Source organism: Pelodiscus sinensis, chromosome 8 (assembly GCF_052426305.1).
Source record: "Pelodiscus sinensis isolate ZL-2025 chromosome 8, ASM5242630v1, whole genome shotgun sequence".
Taxonomy (NCBI): domain Eukaryota; kingdom Metazoa; phylum Chordata; order Testudines; family Trionychidae; genus Pelodiscus; species Pelodiscus sinensis.
This window is the reverse complement of record NC_143059.1, coordinates 12,349,965-12,373,256: the sequence shown is the minus strand read 5'-3', so window position 1 is coordinate 12,373,256 and position 23,292 is coordinate 12,349,965. Positions and strand designations below refer to the sequence as shown.

Sequence of the window (23,292 nt, the reverse complement as noted above, 5' to 3'; positions counted from 1 at the left end):
CAGCTTTTCACAATTTTATAGTTTCATGACAACATAATAGCAAATTACTTTGCCAGAGAATGTATTGCAACTGGAAGTTCTTGCTGTACATACAATGCTCCAAGCAGTAATAAGCCTATTTAAGGCAGGATCCAATGTCTGTTCTAGTCAAATAAAGTATTTCCATTGACAGTAAAGGGTGTCTTTCCACTGGCTAAAATAGGGCTAGGAAGATACTCGTATCACCCATCATGATCTCCCCATAGCAGTACGGGTTGGATCCTTCAAGGTTCTGAGCTCTCTGCTTCTGATCTAGCCATACACTTAAGTACAGGTTTAAAGTCAAGCATGTAAGTAGTCACACTGACATCAGTGGGCTACCCATGAATGTATTTTTAAGATCATGCTGAAGTATTTTTCTGGACTGAGCACTGAGTGCTTAGCATATTGCAGATCCAGCACAATATGCAAAAACATACCAAGGCCAACATTTTTAGAAATAGAAGCCTAATTTTGTTGCCTATTTCAGCACCTAAATAAGTGCTGTGATTTTTCAAAAGTGTTCAGCAGTTTCCTCGGACTTCGTTGGTAACTATTGGGTGTTTAAGCCCTTTTGAAAATCCGACCACTTATTTAAAATCTCAGTTATGAATTTAAGACCCTAACCTTGGGCATCCAGTTTTGGAAATCATGCCTGGGGAGCAGAGGAGGGAAAAAAAAGCAAAAGATATTTACTAATTACAACTATATAGAGTAAAAAAAAAGCTTCAGCTTTTAAAAAAGTTTTACTGCTTGAAGAATGAAAAAAAAAAAATCTTTGAAGTTAGTAAATAGCCAAAAAAATGTAAAATATTTAATCAGGACACAAAATATAGGAGTTTTGGCAAGAACCATTTTTACTGTCCATCTGACCATCACAACATGAAAGCACATGTTCCTTTTCAAACCACTTACTACATCATTCAATCAGGGCTTAGTGCTGACATTTGCATGATAAACCGAAGGATGTGAAAACAGTTGAAAGTATTTTTTATAGTGGCCGCCACCAATTCAATTTCCAAAAGACTATACAGATGCACTCAGTCTCCCCGGCTTTCTGTAAAATGTAACCTGATCACATCCCATGTCGCGTTAGGCAGAAATTTCTGCCTAAGGACTTAAAACATGTGAGCAGCAGCTGACATTCAAGAATTCATATGAATAAACATAAAATGTCAACAAATTGGATTACACTATTCAACTGAGCTAAAAAATGTTTTGCAAATGTTTTTGTGAAATCCCTGTTACTGAAATCAGAGATGTAGACTCTAACGTATTTCCCAACTCCACCCCCCAACACAAAAGACTAGTTTGGATATTCAGTTCTTAGCCTATTAAAATTTCCCCTGAGAGTACTTCCCTGATCTATTTATTTTTCATTATCATATGATATATATAATATATATATATATATATTTGGTGATATTACTTATTTTCACATCCTTTTTAAATCTTTTTTAAACACAGCTGCAAGGCGCCTAAAGTATGATCCTGATGCAAAGTTTGACATTTACAAATAAAAAAAAAAGCTTTCCAAGCAAATTGTGTTTGGTTTCATTCACACAAGAAACACTCTAATGGGGTTACAGAGTCTGAAGATAGTGCAGAAGAAAAAAAATCACTTTTTTGAGTGTTGCTAGAATCTAGTAAATGCATGTGAAATTCTACCATAGAGTTTGTTTTCAATCCATGTGGAAGGAAGGGTTCGAGGGAGGGGAGCATTATTACAGTCCACGAGGGGTGTCTCCTCTTCTGAGAGCCCGTCATCATAAAGTAAGGAGTCAGAAGGCGTAGAAGCTGCAAGATCTAAGTAGTCCTATGGAATCAATAAATAAAAACCTGGGTCACAATAGGTAACAAGGTCGTTTACCAGTTTTTGATGCTAACAGACTCCTGAATTCCCTCAGCTGGGCAACTGCAAACTCAAAGTGGGCCCTTGTATAGAGCAGTGTAGCTCAACCTTTTTTTATAAAGTACCCCTTTAAAAAAATGTTAAAAGTACCACCTTTAAAAAAAATTGTAAGTAACCCCTTTACCTACAGTTTTCAGACACACAAAATTTTTTTCTACTATTGCAACTCATTTGTTTAAACAACTTAATTGTAGCCAGGCAGGCGATGAAATGTTTGGGTGTAAAAAGTACAAAAATAATAAAACGCAGTAAAACTTGAAACAAAATTCAGTTTTTCTCCAAGTTTCCGTTGTGTTGATGTATCCCCCAGACTTCTCTCAAGGACCCCTAAGGGTACTCATACCACTGGTTGAGAAACACTGGTATAGAGAATACCACCTGCTTAATGTCCTGTTTTCTGCAAGAGTCGTGTCCTTGGCAAGGCACTTGTTTGCAGAAATGCCAGGCATGAAACATAAACATGCTCAGTTGTGTTTCTCCTGTCAAATGCCGCTTGCCAGCAAGTTAGCAGCTCTCAGAAATCTCACTGGTAGATAGGCTTTATCTCAAGCTATCCTCTAAGCCTACGATTCAGTGTAAAGACAGGGTATTCAACAATGTATACAAGGGAGTCTCGCCAGTTTGCAGCCTTCGGCCCATAGTTCTGTTGAGGATGCTGGTTATTTTGGTTTTCACTATGACAACCGTTTCAGACAACTTTGCCTAGTTCAACGTTACTGTCCAGCTCACTAGGTTATCCCATATACTTTGTCCATATACAGCATACAAAGCAGATACAAATGCTTGGGTTGGAAATCTGCTTTTAGTTCAATATATTGTTCTTTTAAAAGGCTTTGGAACTTAAAAAACAAACAAACAAACAAACAAAGAAACAAACAAACAAACCCCCACCAAACCCCCAAACTCTGACTCTTAATTTGCCTTTCCTCATTATTGATTTAACTTTAATTTTTAAATTTTCCTACAGAGCATAATGGCTTCCTTCTGTTCACGTCTGAATTGGCCTCCTGCCAGCAACACATCCCAAGCCCAGAATGGGTTAGTTCGTTTTCCCTCTTCTGGATTTGTAACAGAGCAACAATAACTGTGGGTCTGACCTAGAAAGTAGCTATGTTTGAGGCTTCTAATGTTTTTATAAATTAGGGATTTTATAAATATATAAGTGCACATGCACGCTTGTTTTTAGTCACCAGGCTCTGTGTGCACAGGTACATGTTTGTGTACTCATTCCACTGCATGAGCCCTTTTCTAGCACACACAGATCACTGATACTTTTCCTTGCAAAATTTTCATTTGCACTGACAGAATTTCCATGCCAAAGAAATATTAAACAAGTACACAAGTCTTAATAGTGAAAAATGTCTATTTAGGTGAACATATATTTGCAATGTGTAATGGGGACTTGATCCTGCAAGGTTCTGATGAAGATACTCATGTCTTTAAATTAAGCACATACATCGTGTTTTCCTGGATCAGACCATACGGCTCAACAAGGTGCAAGCCCAAGCCCTAGATGAGACGCTTTAAGCTGACAATGAAGTCCTCTGAATTCCCAAGAAAACCTCTTGTCAGCTTTTGCATTTCCATTTGGAACAAAATGCCTTTCACATTTTGTTTCTATTGTTCTATTTTTAAGACATTCCAAGTCAGAAATGACACAATCCTTGCTTTGCAATACTGTATACATTTAGTTTGAGGCTTCCCATTGCTTGATTATTCAGTAATGCAAATTAAAATTAACTCCGCAATAATGTATTTGTTACTAAGGAGACAACATGGTAAAATAATCCACCACACAACTTTTCTGGGTCTGAAATCTTTAACAATCAACATACTAAAAAAAGATAGAACTGCTTTTGGACAGTTATCTGCTATCTGGAGGAAATACAGTTGATGGGTGCCTTTAATCCTGATCAAAATCACAACATTTCTGATCAGAAATTTATTTCTCTATGTTATTCCCAAACTCTTCGGATTGTCAACATCTCAGCTAGTTTTCATTAACTGCAAAACTCTGCATGCAGCAGACTTACCCTACTTTTCACCATCATTTTCTCCAGTTCTTTGCTGATATCAGCAAATGTTGGTCTCTTATCTGGTTCCTGTTTCCAACATCGCAGCATCAAGTTATACCTGTGAACCAAAGTAACAAACAATAAGATCCCGCGGTCACAACTGGTTTGGTTTTCCTTTCCGCTCAAATAAATCTACAATGCTGTGATCTGGCCCCTCTTGTGAATGCCACTCGAAGAAATATCTCACTCTTTTCTTTTTTTTAATGTACACAGCTGAATAATTTCTCCATGGGACTAAGCCCTAATACTGCACTGAGACTTACAGGAGTGCACCTTTACTTCTGCGAGATTCCGCATGGAATTAAGGGCCCATGCATGTGGATCTCTTTGTGAGACTGGGGCCAAAGAGTACGTCTACATTGCAGCTGGAAGGTGGGGTTTCCAGCATGAGGAGACACCCTCAGTCAGCTTGAGCTCATGTGCTAGAAAAGGCAGTGTGAATGTTGTGGTGCCGGTAGTGGTGTGAGCCAGGGATGTTAAAATGCAGTTAATTGACTAGTTGACTAGTCGATGGAATTTCCATCGACTACTCAACAGGCACTTCTGCATTCCTTCTTTGAAATGTACAAGAGCTCCCGATGGGGCTCTTGTACATTTCTATGGAGGAATGTGGAACTTTGTGTACAGCCTGGGGCCAGCGGGAAGACCCGCTGATTCTGGGCTGCATGGGGGGAAGGGCGGGAGCCTGCTATGAAATGTGCCAGAGTTCCCAGTGGGGGCTCGTGTGCATTTCAAAGCCATGGAGCCCAGGGTCAGCGGAGGACTCTGAATCAGAGTCCCACACTGACCCCGGCTCCATGATATGCTTCATGTTGCATGGAGCCATAGTGTAGGCTAGCCCTTTGAATCCAGTCCTGCCTGACCCAATTACCACAACATCCACTCTGCTACTTATAGCACTCTAGCTTCAGCTGAGCTATGGTGAGTGTCTAATTAGGCTGGGAATCACACTTTCCAGCTGACACCTTGACACTTCTAGTATGACTGTTATTTTCTCAGCTGGTCCCCTAGAACAACAAAATTACAGGGAGAATGGGAGCAGTGACACCTATGTTTAGGCTGCCTAATGCTTCCGCTCTACAAGATGCTTGCAACCTTTCCTTTGAGAAACGTTCACATCCCCATTGCTTACCTCACGCCTTTTGGTATTTGGCAAAGGAAAAGCCCTCTGGCTACAGAAGTGCTTTTTCTTTATTGTATGAAATTCCACTCAGCTTTGGCTAAGATATACTGTAAGCTGCTCAAAATAATTTCCCTTCTCTTACTCTCCTTGCTCAGGAAAATGCTGGCAGCCTGCTAAAATAATAACTGAGCCACATGGCTATTCTAAGGCTCGGCTTCACCACCATCAAATCAGCACTATCACCATGTTATTCTGGGGATAGCTGGGAGTAGCCACAGTGGAGGGGAGGAGTCAGATCTAGACTGGGCTTCCTTCCTCGGGGGGCACCACACAGGGCAGGCGACCCTCCCCGCCCCCCAACATCTAGGAGGGAAGGGAAGAGAGAGAGGGAGAGAACTTGGCCAGGCTGGATTCCCCCTTCCCCCCTTCCCGACCACTCATTCTGGATTCAGAAACCCACCCAAATAATGTAGTTAGACCTATATAGCTTAAATGGAAAAACACTTCTACTGCAGTGCTGAAAGTTCAGGATTCACACCCTGCTGGTACTCAGCTGTACATAAAAGACAGTGGTTTTACCACTTTTCTTAAACACAAACACAAACAAATGACACTCGAGAACCCTAAGTTACAAGAATGCAATTTAGGTTGCAAATTCAAGCACCTGACAGTTTCAAACATGCCAGATTTATGATAGGCTACACAGTCTGAATTCACACCCTTCCCCTTGTGCATATGCATGGTGACACTATGTGATCATGCCATTAAAGATGGTCTCAAAGCATTAAGTTTGCAGAAGTAGCCATAAATCTGGGATTTCCTAACTTTTCAGCACTTGACTTTACAACCTAAATTATATTATTCTAATCTCAATTTTTTGGCTTTATTATATTAAAGATGGAGTGAATTGGTTCAGAAATGTTTGCATACCTATAAAAATGAAGCAAATCTATGCTCCTCATTGCTAGACTGGATAATTTGGTGCATGCATTGAAAAATGGGCCATAAGTGGTTTATTTTATACAATCTATAATATCCAAAGATAAACATCTACCCAGGTTGTCCAACAAAGAGAGACAAAAAACCCCATCAACCCTTCCCCCCAAATTTAAACAATAAGAGTAACTCCAAAAAAGAATAAGCAATGGAACATTTGAAGTGAAGGGGTCTTGCTTCGTTCAGGAAGGAAAGAAAGGTGAAAATAATTTTAAACGTATAATTTGTCGGAGAAAATCTGGACTTAAGATCTTTGAACTTCTGACTAGATCTAAGTTCAACAATGTCTCAGTGGTATCTCTGTGCATGTGATGCACTGAACAAAAATGGTTGTACTATTTATGCTGCTTTTTCTCACCATACATGTGGGCAAGATCATTCAAGGACACTTGAAGCGATCTTGTTTAATAGAGCCTGATAAACACATTTCAAGCTCTATGTGTTTCATTTTCATACACCACAGATATCCAGGAGATGAACTATTTCTCTCTGATATTTTCCTGGTTAATTGCCTTTTCACCAATAAACAGAAATGACTCACCAAGTCACAAAATCTTTGCATCATACCTTGAGCCAGAAATCAATACTTGTATCTTCTTTTTCAGGATTCTGTACACTACCAGGAAAGTCAGACAACTAACAAACCATTTGCAGGGAGTACATGGAGCACAGACATTAAAATAGCCACCTTCTTTGCAGGAAAATGAGTTCCCAGTCTTTGGATATGCTCCAGCTCATCTTAAAGAGGTCAGTCATCACAATGTTAAATGCATTTCTCCCTACACCCCATGTTCTGAATATTCAACCTACACATTTTCAGTAGCCTGATGAGTGCTTTTATCCAATCTTCAGCGAGTATTTTGGCAAGAGCTGCAGGCACTTGGGCTGTATTTCTTTTCAGATTGTATTTCTTTTCAGCATTTAACACAGATTGTCGCCCTACCTTTCTGCAATTTTATGATGTCAGAATTCTTTGCTTTTACTAGCTTGTTTCTAAAAGTCATGCTGGAGATGGGTGCTATTTATACTGTTTCCCCCCTTCATTCCACGATGTTTCTATGAAGCTGGACAAAGGGGCTTTGTCTACCCTGCAAGTTTTTGCAGAAAATATGCAAATGATGGGGCTCATTAGCATAAGTCATGATCTCATTAGCATATTTTCTGCCGTTTCTTTTTGCGCAAAAAGAAGCAGTGTATTTATATATTTTCTGCCACTTCCGTTTTGCACAAGATTTTTATGCCTCTCCGGAGTCAATGTTTCTCCGAGAAACGCATAAGGATGTTGCACAACTTATGCTAATGAGTCCTCATTAGCATATTTTCTGCTGCAGAAATTCACAGTGTAGACATAGCCAGGAAGAAGTACTTACATTTCTTCACTACAGTTTTCAGGTCTCTCCATTCGATAGCTGGATTTAAGGAGGTTAAAGAGTCTTTCAGGAGCAATTCCAGGATATGGGTTTCCTCCCAGGGTTACAATCTCCCATAGCAGAACTCCAAATGACCAGCTGAAAAGGAAGGAAGGAAGGAAGGTAACATTCACTTGGATTGCTAGTAAAGAGCTTAGCATGGTCTGTATTCAGCAAACAGCACAGTAGCATTTTCCACTCAGGCCTGACGGGATGCCTCTGAGAACAAAGTTATGAACAAAGTGTAACAAACATTCACTTTTTGACATCAGCTTTTTATGCAAGAGCTTGCTTTTAAAAAAGAAACCTAAAGGAGTTAGGCCCCTGATGCCCACTGAAAGTCAATGAGAGTTACGTGCCTAATTCCCTGAGGCTCTCTTGAAAGTCCCACCTTAAAATTTTAGCAGCAGAAACTGCTCTCCACCTGACTATGCTTCATTTGTATCATTGGGATTCTTTAAGTTACTTTTATTTTAAACAGAGGAAATGGCATTCCTAGGCCAGGACCTATTGAGCTCCAACATGGCTCCCTCTCTCTGGCGGAGGAGAGGGGAGGCGGGAGGGGAAAGGGGAGGGATGGGAGAACTGCTACTCTCACATAGCCTTACACAAAACTTTCAAGCAGCCTTTTCCTGCTGATAATATTTCATCCGTTCATTTGTAACCAGTCTGTATCTTCCTCAAAGCTAGTGCGTATTTATAATGCTCCATTGCGCTTGAGTCTTTCTGTTCTTCCTCATGCCCTTCATTGAGCCAATTGTTCCATTCACTCCATCAGGTTATGATTTGACCTGTAAGCCATCCAGAAAGGATGTGTGGCATTGTGGGTTTTTATTTTTAAGATTCTTCTTTGTTTGAGTGAATTTTTTGGACACTCTGTAAGAGGGTGTAGCATTTTGGTAAGTTCTCAATTAACTCCAGCTGGTTTTCAGATTTGTATGTTAGGATATTGTACCTTAGTTTTACAATTATTATAAAAATTAAATAAGAGTGTGGGGGATATTTTCCACTGTACAGTGGATGATGGGCTGCCGGAGGCGCAATGTGTATCTAGGTTCCAGCATAAAAAGTGAAGGGGTTTTTCAGCAGAGTTGGGGGAGGGAGGGAAATCATAGAAGCTGGCAACCTATACTACTACTAGATCACTGCCAACTATTAACTATATACAAGTGTCTTAAGAGGAAGCAGCTGGGGGAAAAAAAGAGCTATAGAATTTATGAAGAAAATTCAGCACTCTGGGATGGATTTTAAGTATGTTGATAGATAGGTGCAAAAAATGTAATTGCATCATTCCAACTAGCATTATTTGTACATATATTTGTTCATAAATGTAAAATATTTAAGAATCAATTTTCCAGTAAAGTAACCCTTTAGTTCTTCAGTTGGTTAGACAGGCAGAGTAATAGCCTGGAACATGGGGGATGCTATAAGAGTCTGTGGGAGGTTGAGCCTCCCCAGAAAAGGATGGCCACACTGGGGGAGAAATGCTGCAGATGTCCCCTCCCTTGGGAAGCGTACCAGCCCGCTGACTTTGGTGTGTCGGAAGCTCCCTAGAAGTGGGGATGGGACAGCAGCACCCACACTGTGGCTGCAGCCATGCTCTGTCACGAGGTCCTCCTCTCCCCCAGCCTCTCCCCCAAGAACATCCTTGCTTGTCACTCGCTCCTCCCCTGCTTCTTGACCAGCCTGGGTGAGGAAAGAAGTAATGTGAGAAGGGAAAGGGGAAGGAAATTTCCCCATGGAATCCCTCCCTAACAGACACAAGTACTTGCATCATGTGGCTGCAACTGGCTTCCTCATTAAGGGCACGTCTCTATTTACCGGAAGATCAATGCTCTGGAGGTCGATCTTCTGGCATTCAATTTAATGGGTCTAGTATAGTTTCCTAAATTGAACAGGGAGGGCAGCTCCTGCAGGTATCCAGTATTCCTCCTTTTGCAAGGAGTAAGGGAAGCCAACGGCCTCTGACCTTGAGGCTTGGCTGAAGGTAAGCCGACTCCAGTTATGCATTAAGGGTGAAAAGGAATAGTCGGCTACCTGATACGCAAGAGCTTATCGGGTAGTACTACCGACTACTCACTCATTCCCACCTCCCGTGCATTTTTAAAGGGAAGCTGGCAAGGAAGGACGCTGGCTGAATCCCTGTTCCTGGGTCTCAGCACTTGTGCCGGCTTCCCTTTAAAAATGCAAAGTGGCGGGGGAGGCGGAGGGAGTTGTGCTGAGATCCGGGACCAGGGATTCAGCCAGCATCCTCTCCTGCCAGCTTCCCTTTAAAAATGTGAAGCGGCAGTGGGAGGTTGTGGGGAGACCCAGCGTGAACCAGGAATGAGCGCTGACACAGCCCTTCCTTATCGACTAATCGAGGAGTCGATGGAAAGCCACTTAACTGCTACTTAACATTCCTATTCTGCGTTGCTGGAGTTGTGTACCAACCTTCCTGGTCTAGCATCAATCAGGCCCAAGAGTCTGATCCTGCTCCCACTGAAGTCATTTGGAATTTTGTCTCTGGTTTCAGTGGGAGGTAACTCGGGCTATAAATCCTTGGTCTTTTTTGCTGAGTCTGCCAACAAGAGTGGGTTTTGGGGCATGCATTCTTCAAACGAGACTGAGACCATCAAATGTCATTCCACAAAGGCCAATGAAGGGCAATCAGATCCCAACACACTCACTCACAATTTACATTTTTGTGTAATGTGTAATCTACAATTTAAAAGTTCCATATTTATCCCACCATGACTAAGAGAAACCGAGTCATCGGGTCTTGCTGATCTTTGTTATCTTCCAACTTAGAAGCTATGGCTATTAAATATGTTACTGACGTTCTTTGTTAAACACTGTGCAACAGACATACACATGGTAAGATACCCCACAATGCAGACTTACACATCACTTTGTGTTGTATAGATATGATCAAATAGGGATTCTATTGCCATCCATTTAACAGGTATTCGACCCTAAGAGAAAAAACAGCAACAAAAGTACTAAGTTAGAAGGTTACATGTAATACTGCTGCATTTGCTTTCCTGATATACTATCGATTTATAGTTTGTAATGATCTTTGCCCATGGTCACTTTTGTATCTGCCTTCTGCAAACATCCTGTGATTGAGCATTACTAACTGGAATTGTAGGGAAAAACAAATGTCAAAAAGTCACAGGATTTGCAGAAGCCAAAAGTTCTCATGTGCTTGAATTCGTGCTGGCAACACTTTCACACTAACCCACCCAGAGGACAGACCCATTATCACAGAAGATTGACTGGTCAACATAAAATACTATTACTGATTTTCACACACCGAAGGTATGTCTACACAACGGAATTTTTTCCGAAAAACTTCCGTTACGTCCACACTGCAATTGTGTTCTTCCAAAAGAAAATCGAAAGAGCAGAGGGGTTTTTTCCGACTTCTATGAGGAAGAAGCCTTTTTCCGAAAGAGCTCTTTCAGAAAAAGGCGTGTGTGGATGGGGAAGAGGGAGTTCTTTCGAAAGAAGAGGAAAAAGCACAGGTGCCCTGGTGGCCACTCTGTCCCTAGTAATCACTGCTGAAATGTGAGATAGAGTCTATTCAGCGTGAATGCTATCTTTCAAAAAAACAGATCGCTTTTTCGATGCGCGTTGGCAGTGTGGGTGCTCTTTTTCGGAAGAAGTTTTTCCGCAGATCTCTTCCGAAAAAGCTTCTTCCAAAAGAAGACTGCAGTCTAGACATAGCCAGAGCTAGGATACTGGTCTCTTTTACATGCAGAAGCCAATGATTTCAGTAAGAGTTGCACGCAGGCAGGTTTAAAAAAGAATTTGGCTCACTGTGTTAGGACAATATCCGCTACAGTAATGGATGACGCTTATTTCATGATCCTGAGGTTATCACAAAAGTAGTTCCATTCAGGGAAAGCCATCATATGACTAAACAATGAGAGGCACTCTCCTAATACCACAAGAAAGGCTTTCCACTAAATTTCCTTTGCAGAATCCTACAGATGAAATGTTACCATATGCTGAGTTCTGCCATGAGCATTGGGAGCAGACAGGGCTGTTTCTAGACAGCTGATAATAATTTACTGTGACAGGAAAAACAAAATTGCTTTAAAGAAGCCGAGGCATTCCAAACCGGCAGATACTCTGTCTTTCTCTGCTATCCGTGGCAAAGATGGGCCCAAGCTTTGGCATTTGGATATGGATTTTTCAGAAATGTTTGGATCTGGGTTTTGGTTCAGATTATCATAGCTTGAGTAGAGGCAGTCAAGAAACTAAGATCTGGATTTAGTTTCCAAATATAGAGTTTTCAGACAGAATTAGTTCTGATTTCAGGGACTGCTAGCTCTTTCTGCCTTTTTGTTCAATCCCTTGTTTTGTGAGCTTGGCAGTAATAAAAAGAGAGAGACTAATTGAGACTAATTGCTTTTATGAAATATAAAATAGCAAGATGAGGCCCTAGATTTTGTACCTTAAGGGTGCGTCTATACTGCATCGTAACTCAAAACAAGATACGCAATTTGAGCTACACAAATTGCGTATATTATTTCCTTGCTATTTCGAAATAGCATATTTCATCATTTGGCGCTGTCTACAAAGCACCATCTATGCAGCACCAAATTTCAAAATAAAGCGCTATTCCAAAATGTCCCTTACTCCTCCTGGAATGAGATTTACAGAGACATCAGGACAGCAAACCCTAAATAACGGGCTTGCTGTGAAGACGCATCATAGCTATTTCAGGATACTCTAGTATCCCAAAATAGCATTGCAGTGTAGACGTAGACTAAGCAACTTACAAACTAATATCTATAAAAAAAATACTACCTGAAAAAATAATTCAAATGAAATAGGGTTATATTTGAACATATTGGTCTTTATTATTGATAGATCACACATTATTTTTAAGACTCCTGCCTATACTACAGTTATAGCACATAGACAAGATAAATGATGGTTATAAGATACAGGGATTCATGCTTTCCAGAAATAGTCCAGGAGTTTAACCCACTTACAAGGACATGGGTGGTCCTACTGTCTTCATATGTCACCATGTCCTGTGATTGGATTGTAGATGTGGTATTTATGGGACATCAGAGAAAAATAGAAAGATTATTGCACCCTGAAAGATGGGTCAGGAACTAATATTTCCTGATGAGGATACAAATAGCATTTGTATCTTCACATCAACTGCTGCGAATGAGACACATCCATCCAAACTTAATTAGCCTCACTAACACTGGTCCTACAACTGACAGGTAACTTCTTTTGCTGTTATATATATCCTGGATACTGTAATCTTCCACTCCAGCTCCTGACCTCATACATCTGTTAATCTCTGAGGGTATGTCTACATTAGCTCGTTAGTTCGAGCTAGGTAGGCAAATGATGGCAACCAGAGTTGGAAATGAAGCCCGGGATTTAAATATCCTGGGCTTCGTTTACATGTTCCCGGGCGCCGCCATTTTTAAATCCCCCTTAGTCCGAACTCCATGCCCACGGCTACACGCAGCACGGAGTAGGTAATTCAAATTAGAGATCCTAATTCGAACTACCTACTCCGTGCCGCGTGTAGAGATCCTAATTCGAATTACCTACTCCATGCCGTGTGTAGCCGTGGGCACGGAGTTCGGACTAAGGGGGATTTTAAAATGGCGGCGCCCGGGAACATGCAAATGAAGCCCGGGATATTTAAATCCCAGGCTTCATTTCCAACTCCGGTTGCCCTCATTTGTCTACCTAGCTCAAACTAACGAGCTAGCGTAGACATACCCTAGGGTGTTACAAGATTCCTTGTTGTTTTTACAGCATAATCTAGTTACTTATAATGGCCTTCATGATAGAGCTCTTCATTTTGTTTAATCTGTACCTTTTGTTCCCTGTTTCCTTATCAGAATTAGCTGTTGTCTTTGTTTTCTGTGTTCATGTGCTTCCGTGTAAACCCAGTCCCTTGGTGAAGCAGGGATTCCAGCACTAGTTTTAACATGCACTGTACCTTGCTTCTCTTGACATAGGAATCCTCTTCATAAACATCTCGGGACAAGCCAAAATCAGAAATCTTCATTTTGCGTCCTTCTGCCACCAGTACGTTTCTGGCTGCTAAATCACGATGAACAAGCTTTTAAAAAGAAGCCAACAATCTTGGTTATTATTCTTATGGGGTAAAATTCATGGAGAAACCTCTGGATACTTTTCTCTCTCTCACAGAGATATGCTCATTGCATAGCTGTTGCACTGTACCTTCATTTCTGCCAGGTACTGCATCCCCCGAGATATCTGCCATGCAAATGAAATCAGATCTCCCATTGTCAATGCTCTCTCATCTGGGTTGTCCAAGTAGCTTGAGTTTCTGTTGGTGTCACTGCCCACATAGCTAGGTCCTACTTTGCGACTTTCCCTGAGAAAACTGCGCAAGGAACCATATTTTGCATATTCCACAATTAAATACAGAGGTCCTGGGGGAAAGAAAGTAAATTACAAATCAGGAAGGTGGTTCTGCTCTACTTTTCTAAGGCTTTTTCTAGTTGACATCACCAGACTCGTTTGTAACAATTACAGGCCGCAATCCTGCAAACATGCTTCCCTGGGCACTGCAACTTGATATGGTAGAACAGATGGGTTATGTCTAGACTGGCATGATTTTCCGCAAATGCTTTTAACGGAAAAGTTTTTCCGTTAAAACCATTTGCGGAAAAGAGCGTCTAGATTGGCGCGGACGCTTTTCCACAAAAGCACTTTTTGCGGAAAAGCGTCTGTGCCAATCTAGACGCAGTTTTGCGCAAGAAAGCCCCAATCGCCATTTTCGCAATCGGGGCTTTTTTGCACAAAACAATACCGCATTGTCTACACTGGCCCTCTTGCACAAAAGCATTTGTGCAAGAGGGCTTTTGCCCGAACGGGAGCAGCATAGCATTTCCGCAAGAACACTGACAATCTTATATGAGATCGTCAGTGTTCTTGCGGAAATTCAAGCGGCCAGTGTAGACAGCTGGCAAGTTTTTCCAGAAAAACTTGCCAGTCTAGACGCAGCCATTATGTGTTCAAATAACCCGAAGTCAGGCCGGTAGGAGTTGTAACTCCCAATAGTATTGTCAAAGCTAGCGAGGGCTCCCATGAAAAGCAGTCCACTGGTCCCCTCAGTTGGGGTTGGAGAGAAAGGCCAGCCATCTATCCTTGTAAAAAAGTTAAATGGTAGAAAAAAAGTAAGTAGCCAGCATGACAGAGAGGAGTGGCAGAGCCTTGTTCATGCCCTAAGCAACATTCAGAATCCTGCAAACAGAGTGGATGTCCTATGGGAATTCTCTCATGCTACAAGCCCTAGTACTCTTGAGCATAACTGCTCCGAGGTATAGAGGGCACCTAGCAACACCTACCACAGCTAAAGCAGCGACACAGTTTCTATGCTAGCCCTGGGCTTGTGCCCCAGAACCTAAGTGTAAGTACCCGGTACAGCTTGCTAGTCACCCAAGCAGTGCCTAGTTTTAAGGCTACAGTGAGAAGGCGCTGGTGAGCATCGCAGGCAGCGGCTTCATCCCACCAGCTGCCTATCTGCTGCAGGGGTGGATTATCCACTGGGCCAAAGGGGCCTGTGCCAGGAGCCCTGGCCAGTTGGAGCACCCCCACATCAACCCACTCCTCCGCTGGCCTGGCGTTCCTGCCAAGGAGCAGGGTTGCAAGCTTGCCCTGCTCTCCCCCAACCACACAGCTCTCCTGCTCCCGTGTCCCAACCCCACTCCCCAGCAGGAGCACTAGGCAGGCAAATTGTATGCCCACCCTTCTCCTTGGCAGGAGTGCTGGGAGCAGGCTTGGGGGAGGACTGCAGATGGAAGGGGTAGGAAGGGAACCCCACTTGCTCTGGCCCAGGGTTTCACACACCAGAGATGGGCAATAATTTTTACAGGGGACGGGCTTCATTAATTTTGGTACCTAGTCATGGGCCAGCTCCACCCCCAGAAGAGGCAGGGCCTAGGGTGTAAGAGTGGGGGGTCTGGGTCAGAAGGGGTGGAGCTAGGGACTTGTCCAGGGCTGTCCAGGGCTGGAGGCTTTGAATTAAAAAGACAGCAAAGGGCTCGCAGTCCCTGTCCCACCACGACTGCATTGGCTGGCAGCCGGCCGGGGTTGCTGTGGCTATTTAAAGGGCTCGTAGTTCTGGCCCCTGCAGGGATAGCACAACAACTGGGAGCCATGAGCCATTTAAATAGGATTCTGCTGCCGGAGCCACCGCCTGGAAATTCTGTGGCATAGGCACCAAGATATGAATAGAAAGCAGCCACATGCCGTCTGCAGGCCAGGTCAAAGCCTTAGGCCACATCTTGCCCAGCCCTGCACTAACACTGTGTGGAATCTCCATCTCTGGAGATATTTAAGAGCAGGTTGATAGACATCTATCAGGGATGATCAGACAGTACTGGGTCCTGCCATGAGGGCAGGGGACCGAACTCAATGACCTCTCGAGGTCCCTTCCAGTTCTAGTGTTCTATGAGTCTAACCCTTAATCTGCCTCTGATCTGTTGTTGTGTTCTTTTGTTGCATCATGGCACATCGTTTTAAATAGTGTCATTGCTTGGGAATGGAAAGCATGTTTACAAAGAATAAAAGTTATTGATTGTGTGTGATCTCCATATAAAATTAGACTGAACTAGTTTTTATTCTGTCTCGCCATATGCTAAATGTTGATGTGCATGCAATAATTATTAAATTATAGATTGGCTCATGTTAAAAAAAATGAAGCCAATGAGTGACATATGTGAAAATACTTGGGTTGAAATCCTGATCCCTCTGAAATCAGCAGCAAAACTTATACTCTCCATGATTTCGCCTGAGATATGCCTCATTTTGGTGTTGGTGCACATCTGCCGTGTTTTATCATTAGCTGTGAATTCATGTAGCTGGTTAGTGACACGCTTATTTAGTGCTCTTTTTTTATATTGATGGAGTCACACATGTATGCATGGGCACACAGTGTTATAGCAATAGTTGGCCAAATCTTGCTTGTCTTTCATAGATGAATAGTGACATTAGCTGCCAGAATATAATACCTTAAGGTCAGGAGGAATCCAAAAAGCAAATAGAAAGACAATAAAACCAAAAAGCACATGCATACAAGGTGAACACCTCAATAATGCAGCAAATTCATGCAAAAAGTAGCTGCATACAGAGGCTGAGTCAAAATATGTTCTTTTTAGTCATGTGAGTATAAATCCAGAATAAGTCCACAGAAGTCAATTGAAGGTCTCCAGATTCATGTGGATATGACTAAGGAGAAATGCTGACCTGATGTATAGAGCTCCTTAGCTTTCATCTTTTAATTTTCTTAAACCTACTTAAAAACCAAGCCAGTATAAGGCATTACTTTAAGAAACTTGATTTAAAAAAAAAATCAAAATTACTTTCTGGAGCTTGTGGTATTTAGCTCACAAAACATCTTCTCATTCCTGCATACTAATTAAGGTGCCTTTTCAAAGCACTCAAGTATAGATTCTGCACAAAAATCCTGACATTTCAATCCATTAGCAAGTTTCTCCTCCCCAACACCCACATGAATAATATCCACTCAGAGCTATAATGCTGAGTACATTTGTCAGCTGTATCAAAGCCTTCCCACTCCTGTGCATTAATGAATTACCTTCATATTTATGGGAAGTGTTCAACTCAAGCAGTTCACAGCACACTGATTTTATCCTCTCCACAAGGGTTCATTAAAACACCTGATTTTTTTCAAAATCTGAGTCTCCCAGATGTACAATCCTGAATTTCATGTGCCCCTAGAACTAACAGTGACATCCACAGGAGTTCTGAGGGCACAGGACTGAGCCTTAAGAATTTGTGGCCATGTAAATCACTCATGCTCCATAACAACTGAAAGATCAACATACACAAGGTACAGGTTCTACCTCTCTAATGCATAACTCTATCATTCAGAAACATCCATCATCTGGAATGATTTTAGTTGGCTGGATGTCCACTTTTCATGGGTGTGGCCAAGTTCCCACGGTTCCATGAAGTTTGTTTAAAGCCAGCAATCCTGGCTCTCAATGTTCTGTGCTGTTATTTAGCTCTAATTTACCCCTAAATGTTCTCTAAGGGTATGTCTAGACTACCTAGTTTTGTCGACAAAAGTGGACTTTTGTCGACAAAACTATACCAGTGTCTACACTACCGCTGAGTTCTGTCGACATAACGTCGACAGATCTCAGCAGTTTTGTCGACGCTGGTATACCTCATTTTACGAGGCATAACACCTTCTGTCGACAGAACTCTGTCGACAGAAGGTGTTATTGCCTGTAACGTTGCGTCCAGACTATGGAGTTCTGTCGACAAAGCAGTTTGCTTTGTCGACAGAACTCAATGTGTCTGGACGCTCTTTGTCGATGGAAGTTTTGTCGACAGTATCTGTCGACAAAACTTCCGTCGACAAAACGCGGTAGTCTAGACGTACCCTAAGAGCCCAATAAGCAGTGGAAGTGTTGGTAATGTGGCTAGACAATATTGACTTCCCATAGTCTCATTCAGAACCGGTCAGGTCCTGAGGGTGCCAGACTAGAGAGGTTCAGTCTGTACTTTTTGGCAGAGAATGTTGTCAATACAACTATTTAATATTAATGAGAATTCTTTCGATCAATCTCCATGGTCTGCACTGAAAGTTTGCCCCTTTGGCTATTTATATACATTTGCTGAACATTATTTCCCCCATATATCTGCAGTTAAGTACAGTGAAAGCAGCTTTTGACAAATACAAGCATTCACGAAAGCACAACACGACAGAACCATGCTAGTGCAAGAAAACCTCGTCCGGAGGAGGGGGAGGGGACAGAAAAAGCGAAAGCGAAACTGAATAGCAACCTAGTCTGGAGTTAGTAATAGAGATGTTTCTGTGTTAGTCTGGTCTAGCTGGGTTGATTTAGTTGGGATTGGTCCTGCCTAGAGCAGGGGGCTGGACTTGATGACCTTCTGAGGTCTTTTCCAGCTCTATGGTTCTATGATTCTATGAAAGTCAGCTAGTCTGGAGTTAGGTAGCCTGCTCTCCCTTATCTACTCATTCACACACTACCTAGCAAAATGGTTCCCCAATCCCAGCCACAGGCCTTTAGCTGCTTCTAAAATTCAAAACAATGATAACACTCAAAATCCAGTCCCATTGGAAGAGGCTCACTGAGACCCAAAATTAGGAGGCAGAAAAAGAAACTGACTAGAAAATATTTTAAAATAGCTTTAGAATCAAAACATGTTGGCCTCTGACTAAATAGTGGTATCCATAAAATCTGTGGCTAGTTTTGCTGAAATTAGGATTTACCCTTCTCTCACTCATTCTTACTCACCACCATTTTTAACCATTAGCAGACGTACAGGGGTGTTTAGCATTTTACATAGTGGTCCAATCCCAAGCTAGAGCCATTCTTTGTTTCTCTCTTACTCATTAGCTGCTGACACTTACCATCCTGACTGCATGCTCCATACAGTTTGATGACATGAGGGTGGTTAACCTGTTTCAAGAGGTTGAATTCTGACAGCAGATCTCGCAGCTCACTCTGGGAAGCATTTTCTAGAGAAAGCATCAAAAACAGACATCTGGTTTATAAAAGGAACATGTCACCTATCGTTTAAGCTGTAAATTAGCATCCTATCACCTGTCTGAAGTGCTGAGATTGCTGCTAAGCAGGGGAGCCAACAGGATTGCCAGGCCCTTGAGCAATGTGGTGTTGCCAGTTCTACACTCCCAGAAGGGGCGGGACCTGGGGCGGAAGGGGCGGAGCTCAGAGCTGGCCAGAACTCACCGTGCAGCGTGCCCTCGGCAATTCTAAAGGGTTTGAGGCAGCAATTTCCCCTCATACCTGCCCTGTCAGCGGGCCTGCTGCCAAGTGATTAATGTGCTCATCTGTAATCCCAGAGATCAGGGGTGCATGTCTTGCAGGACTTCACACTGAAAGCTAGCAGCAAAACGGGCACCTGGTCCATAGCGTTAGGGCCGGGAAAGGCAGCCAGCATGACATGGTCATATCACTCCATTGTGTACTGTAGGCTATGGAAACTGACATGCCTGATGAGCCGCCTGTGTCCTGGGGCAGACTTTGACTTGATTTAGGCATGTGCAGGGAACAAATTGCTGTGGAGTGAACAGGTGCAACTGAAGAACACGGAGTTCAGAGCGCTCCTGAGATGAGCTGTGCACTCTCTGCTTTGTAACAGTGTTCAGACCAGGGACAGGGCCTGATTCTTCATTGATGTTCAGTCACTTACAGGCGGAGGCGTTCTGTCAGGCGGAGGTGGGTGACATTTTTCAGCTGCTGGTCTATTAGCTGAGAAATGCAGTTTCAAATTACTCAAAATTATTGGCCAAAACGAGAGAGATTTTTAGGACTTAGATGACATTTACAAAACAGGCAGGAGCAGCAGGTCATGGGCCCTCTTTTTTTATCCCAGTGGTTAGTACACTCACATAGGGCATGGGAGACAAAGTTCAGTTCCCATGCTCCACATCAGGCAGAAGGGGATTTGAACTTGGCTCTCCCACCTCTCAGCCCTAGCCATCACATTAAAGAGCAGGATTGGGCAAACTTTCTGGCTGCAGAGCCACAGGAGGCTATGGAAATTCTATGAGGGGCTTGAATGCTCATGAAATTGGAGTTGGGGTGTGGGAGGAAAATTGAGGAAGAAGGGATCTTGTGCAAAAGGGGGAGTTGTGCAAAAAGGTGCCGTCGACACAGAGCTTTTTTGCGCAAAAACTCTTCTGCAAAAAGGATCAGAAGAGAATATGCAAATGAGAGCACGAGATATGCAAATGAGAAAAAGTTCATAGTGTAGCTGTAGCCCAAGGGACAATAGGTCATGATTGGAGCCCTACCAAATTAATGTCCTTAAAAAACATGTGGCAAACCATGAACTTTGGTCTCTCACTGTGCAATCTGGTCTTTTATGTGCTTTTACCCGATTCTACATAGATTTCATGGGGAAGAACAGAATTTCTCAAACTGATGGTCCTGACCCAAAAGGGAGTCTTGAGGGGGCCAACAGGTTATTTTAGGGGGACTGCAGTATTGCTACCCTTACTTCTGGACTGCCTTCAGAGCTGGGTGGCTGGAGAGTGGTGGCTGCTGGCCAGGCGCCCAGCTCTGAAGTCAGCGCCCTGCCAGCAGCCGCACAGAAATAAGGGTGGCAGTACCATACCATGCCATCCCTACTTCTGCACTGCTGCTGGCAGTGATGCTGCCTTCAGCACTGAGATCCCACTTAGCAGCCATCGCTCCTCAGTTATCCCGCTCTGAAGCAGTGCTGCGGCCAGCAACTGTGCAAAAGTAAGGGTAGCAGTCCTGTACTTGCCCTCAGCAGTGAAAGGAACTTAAAATTTCTTACAGGTACCATCCTATTGCAGCCTGCCAGCTTTTTCCGTAGCTCCCTGCCGGCTTTGCTGCAACTCAGCCAGCTCTTGCCGGAGCTGCACACCAGGGCCGCACCCGCTTCCTTTCACCTCTGCTTACCCGCCCCCCCTCTCCGCCCAACTCCTTTTGAGGAGTCAAGACTCCTACAGTTACACCACCATGACACTTAAATAGCTGAAATAGGGACATTTATTATTTTAAAAATCCTATAACTGCGAAATGACCAAAATGGAGCATGAATTTGGTAGGACCCGAGTAATGAAAACAGATCTCTCTCTCTCTCTCTCTCTCTCTCTCTTTTTGTGTGTGTGAAAATGTATCCTATATAAATGGATGCATTTCTGGGTGATACTGGAATGGATTGATATTGTATTTGCCTTTCTGTATCTGGAAGATTAAAGTTTCACTAATAATCTTTGATTAATAAACTGATTGACCCTGGGTTACATTGACCCTCTCATTAATAATCTATATTGAACCTTAACACAAGATACATTTTTACATGGCCTAATACACTCAAAAGAGAATCTACACTATTTATTTTAACATTCAATTACATTATTTGTTTGTGAAGAGTTTGCCTTGATAATAACAGTTTAATATGGTATCATTATAGCTTTGTAACCCTCCCCTGCATCAGCCTGGCTGTATTTGTCTTAGACTGCATGCTTTGGGGGAAAGGTCCATCTTATTGTGTGTGTTTGTACAGAGACAAGCACAATAGTGTGCTAGATCAAGACTGGTTCTTCTAGGTGCTGCTGTGGGAAGGAGGCTGCTCTACATGGCTGCTCTATCGCTGTCCTGTCCCAGAAATTAAAGGGCGCAAAGAACTTTGTTCTTTGCACTAGGATGAATTTCACCCTGGATGTGTATTCATTTATAATGTGCCTGATCCAATATCCGCTGTAGTCAGTAAATATCTTTCCAATGACTTCAAAACAGCAGAGACTGGGTATGGTGGGCCTGATTCAGCTATACTATACCTTGGCTGGTGGACAGCATAAAACTTCTTGGAGAACATCCAAGATAAGTGATTTTTGTTGCTGTTTAATTTCTATTTCTATTTGTTCACAACAAAGTAAAAAAAAAAACCCACAAATGTTTACCAAAGTAATGGCCATGCAGCTCTCATGGAACATTTGGGGAAGCTATCTGGGGAAGAAACATGCATTGCAAAAGGAATTCATTAGAGTTTGTGACATTACTATAAATGCCTTATGAATTTATTAGAGGAGAATGCTTAAATAAAGGGTTAGTCCTGTCTGCTATCAATTCTGCTCCAATTAATAGCTAGGGAAAGTCAAATGTTAAGGCAGCTGAAATTAAGAATGTCAATTTTTAATAGCATATTTAGGAATTTTATCTCAGTTACATATTATTGATGTAAAACCTGCTAAAAAGTCACCAATACTTGTAAAAATATAAATAAAGTTGGCACGCGATAAAGATTATGGATACTCCATTCATAATGCCATGTACAAGGTTATGTTAATGTTTCATGCAGAGCTAAATTAGTCTTTGCCTCTGCAAGACCAAGTTCCAGTGCTTTGTCTTCATGCTCTGTCTTTGATTTCATCTCCATTGAACCCTCATTATAAGGAAGCCTTTTTATAAATGTAGACGTGCATTTCATAACTCATTTATTCCATTGGTAAATTGATGTAATGTGCAATTTCCATGCACTCAAAGAGATGATGGGTTGTTTTTTTAAGATTGCACACAATAAAAATGCTAATAAGAAATCCATTATCCCATTATAATTGTGTTTTCTTATTCACAGAGCAATTAACGACTGAGGTCATCCAGCCAATGCTTGCTCCTCACCAAAAGTAAGAACTCATCTACTCAGAAACATTTCTGCTGATTCTCTCAATTTCCTAGCACACTTAGCCTCTTGGTATCCAGAGACCACACGCTATCATGAAGTAGTATCAGCTTCTATCACAAAACAGGGTTATTTCCTCTGTTCTTTCCATTTCTATCTTTTCCTTCAGGAGTATTCAGTTTAAATTACCCTCCTGCCAGAACTTCAGGGCCAGTCCTAGATTTTGCAAGGCCTTTTGTGATCGAAAGGCCTCCATCTGCCTTCTGTCCCTTTTGCGTGCCACTGATATGGTACAGATGATGTAACCATTATGTGTGAAATGCAGCATAAACGATGGCCAACCACTGGCTCTATTTGGGGACTATGGCGATACTTGATCTGGCCTCCAGAGAGAGACAACTCATTATTTCATTACTTTGCTCTCCTTTTTAATGTGGCACATGTGGGAGAATGGTAGGTGTAGCTGGGGTTTGAAAAGAAAGACCTATGGGTCAGTTTCTTCAATGTAAGACACTACAATAGGTAGAGATAGATGCATATGAGAAATCCCTTCCTATCAACGAGGGGTATCTATTGTAGGTCTTCTTC

General features: G+C 42.3%; 1 protein-coding gene across 2 annotated transcripts in view; it reads right to left on the bottom strand.

Annotated features, from left to right (window-relative positions):
- The window catches only part of RET (ret proto-oncogene), a 139,895-nt gene that overhangs the window by 1,859 nt on the left and 114,744 nt on the right, over positions 1-23,292 (bottom strand). For both annotated transcript variants that reach the window (XM_014569202.3, XM_006114405.3), the window contains exons 13-19: positions 18,938-19,045; positions 13,744-13,958; positions 13,499-13,621; positions 10,417-10,487; positions 7,495-7,632; positions 3,964-4,063; positions 1,687-1,834 (exon numbers count right to left, since the gene is read on the bottom strand). In XM_014569202.3, coding sequence (XP_014424688.2) covers positions 1,687-1,834; positions 3,964-4,063; positions 7,495-7,632; positions 10,417-10,487; positions 13,499-13,621; positions 13,744-13,958; positions 18,938-19,045 — 903 coding nt within the window. The remainder of the gene's footprint in view (positions 1-1,686; positions 1,835-3,963; positions 4,064-7,494; positions 7,633-10,416; positions 10,488-13,498; positions 13,622-13,743; positions 13,959-18,937; positions 19,046-23,292) is intronic.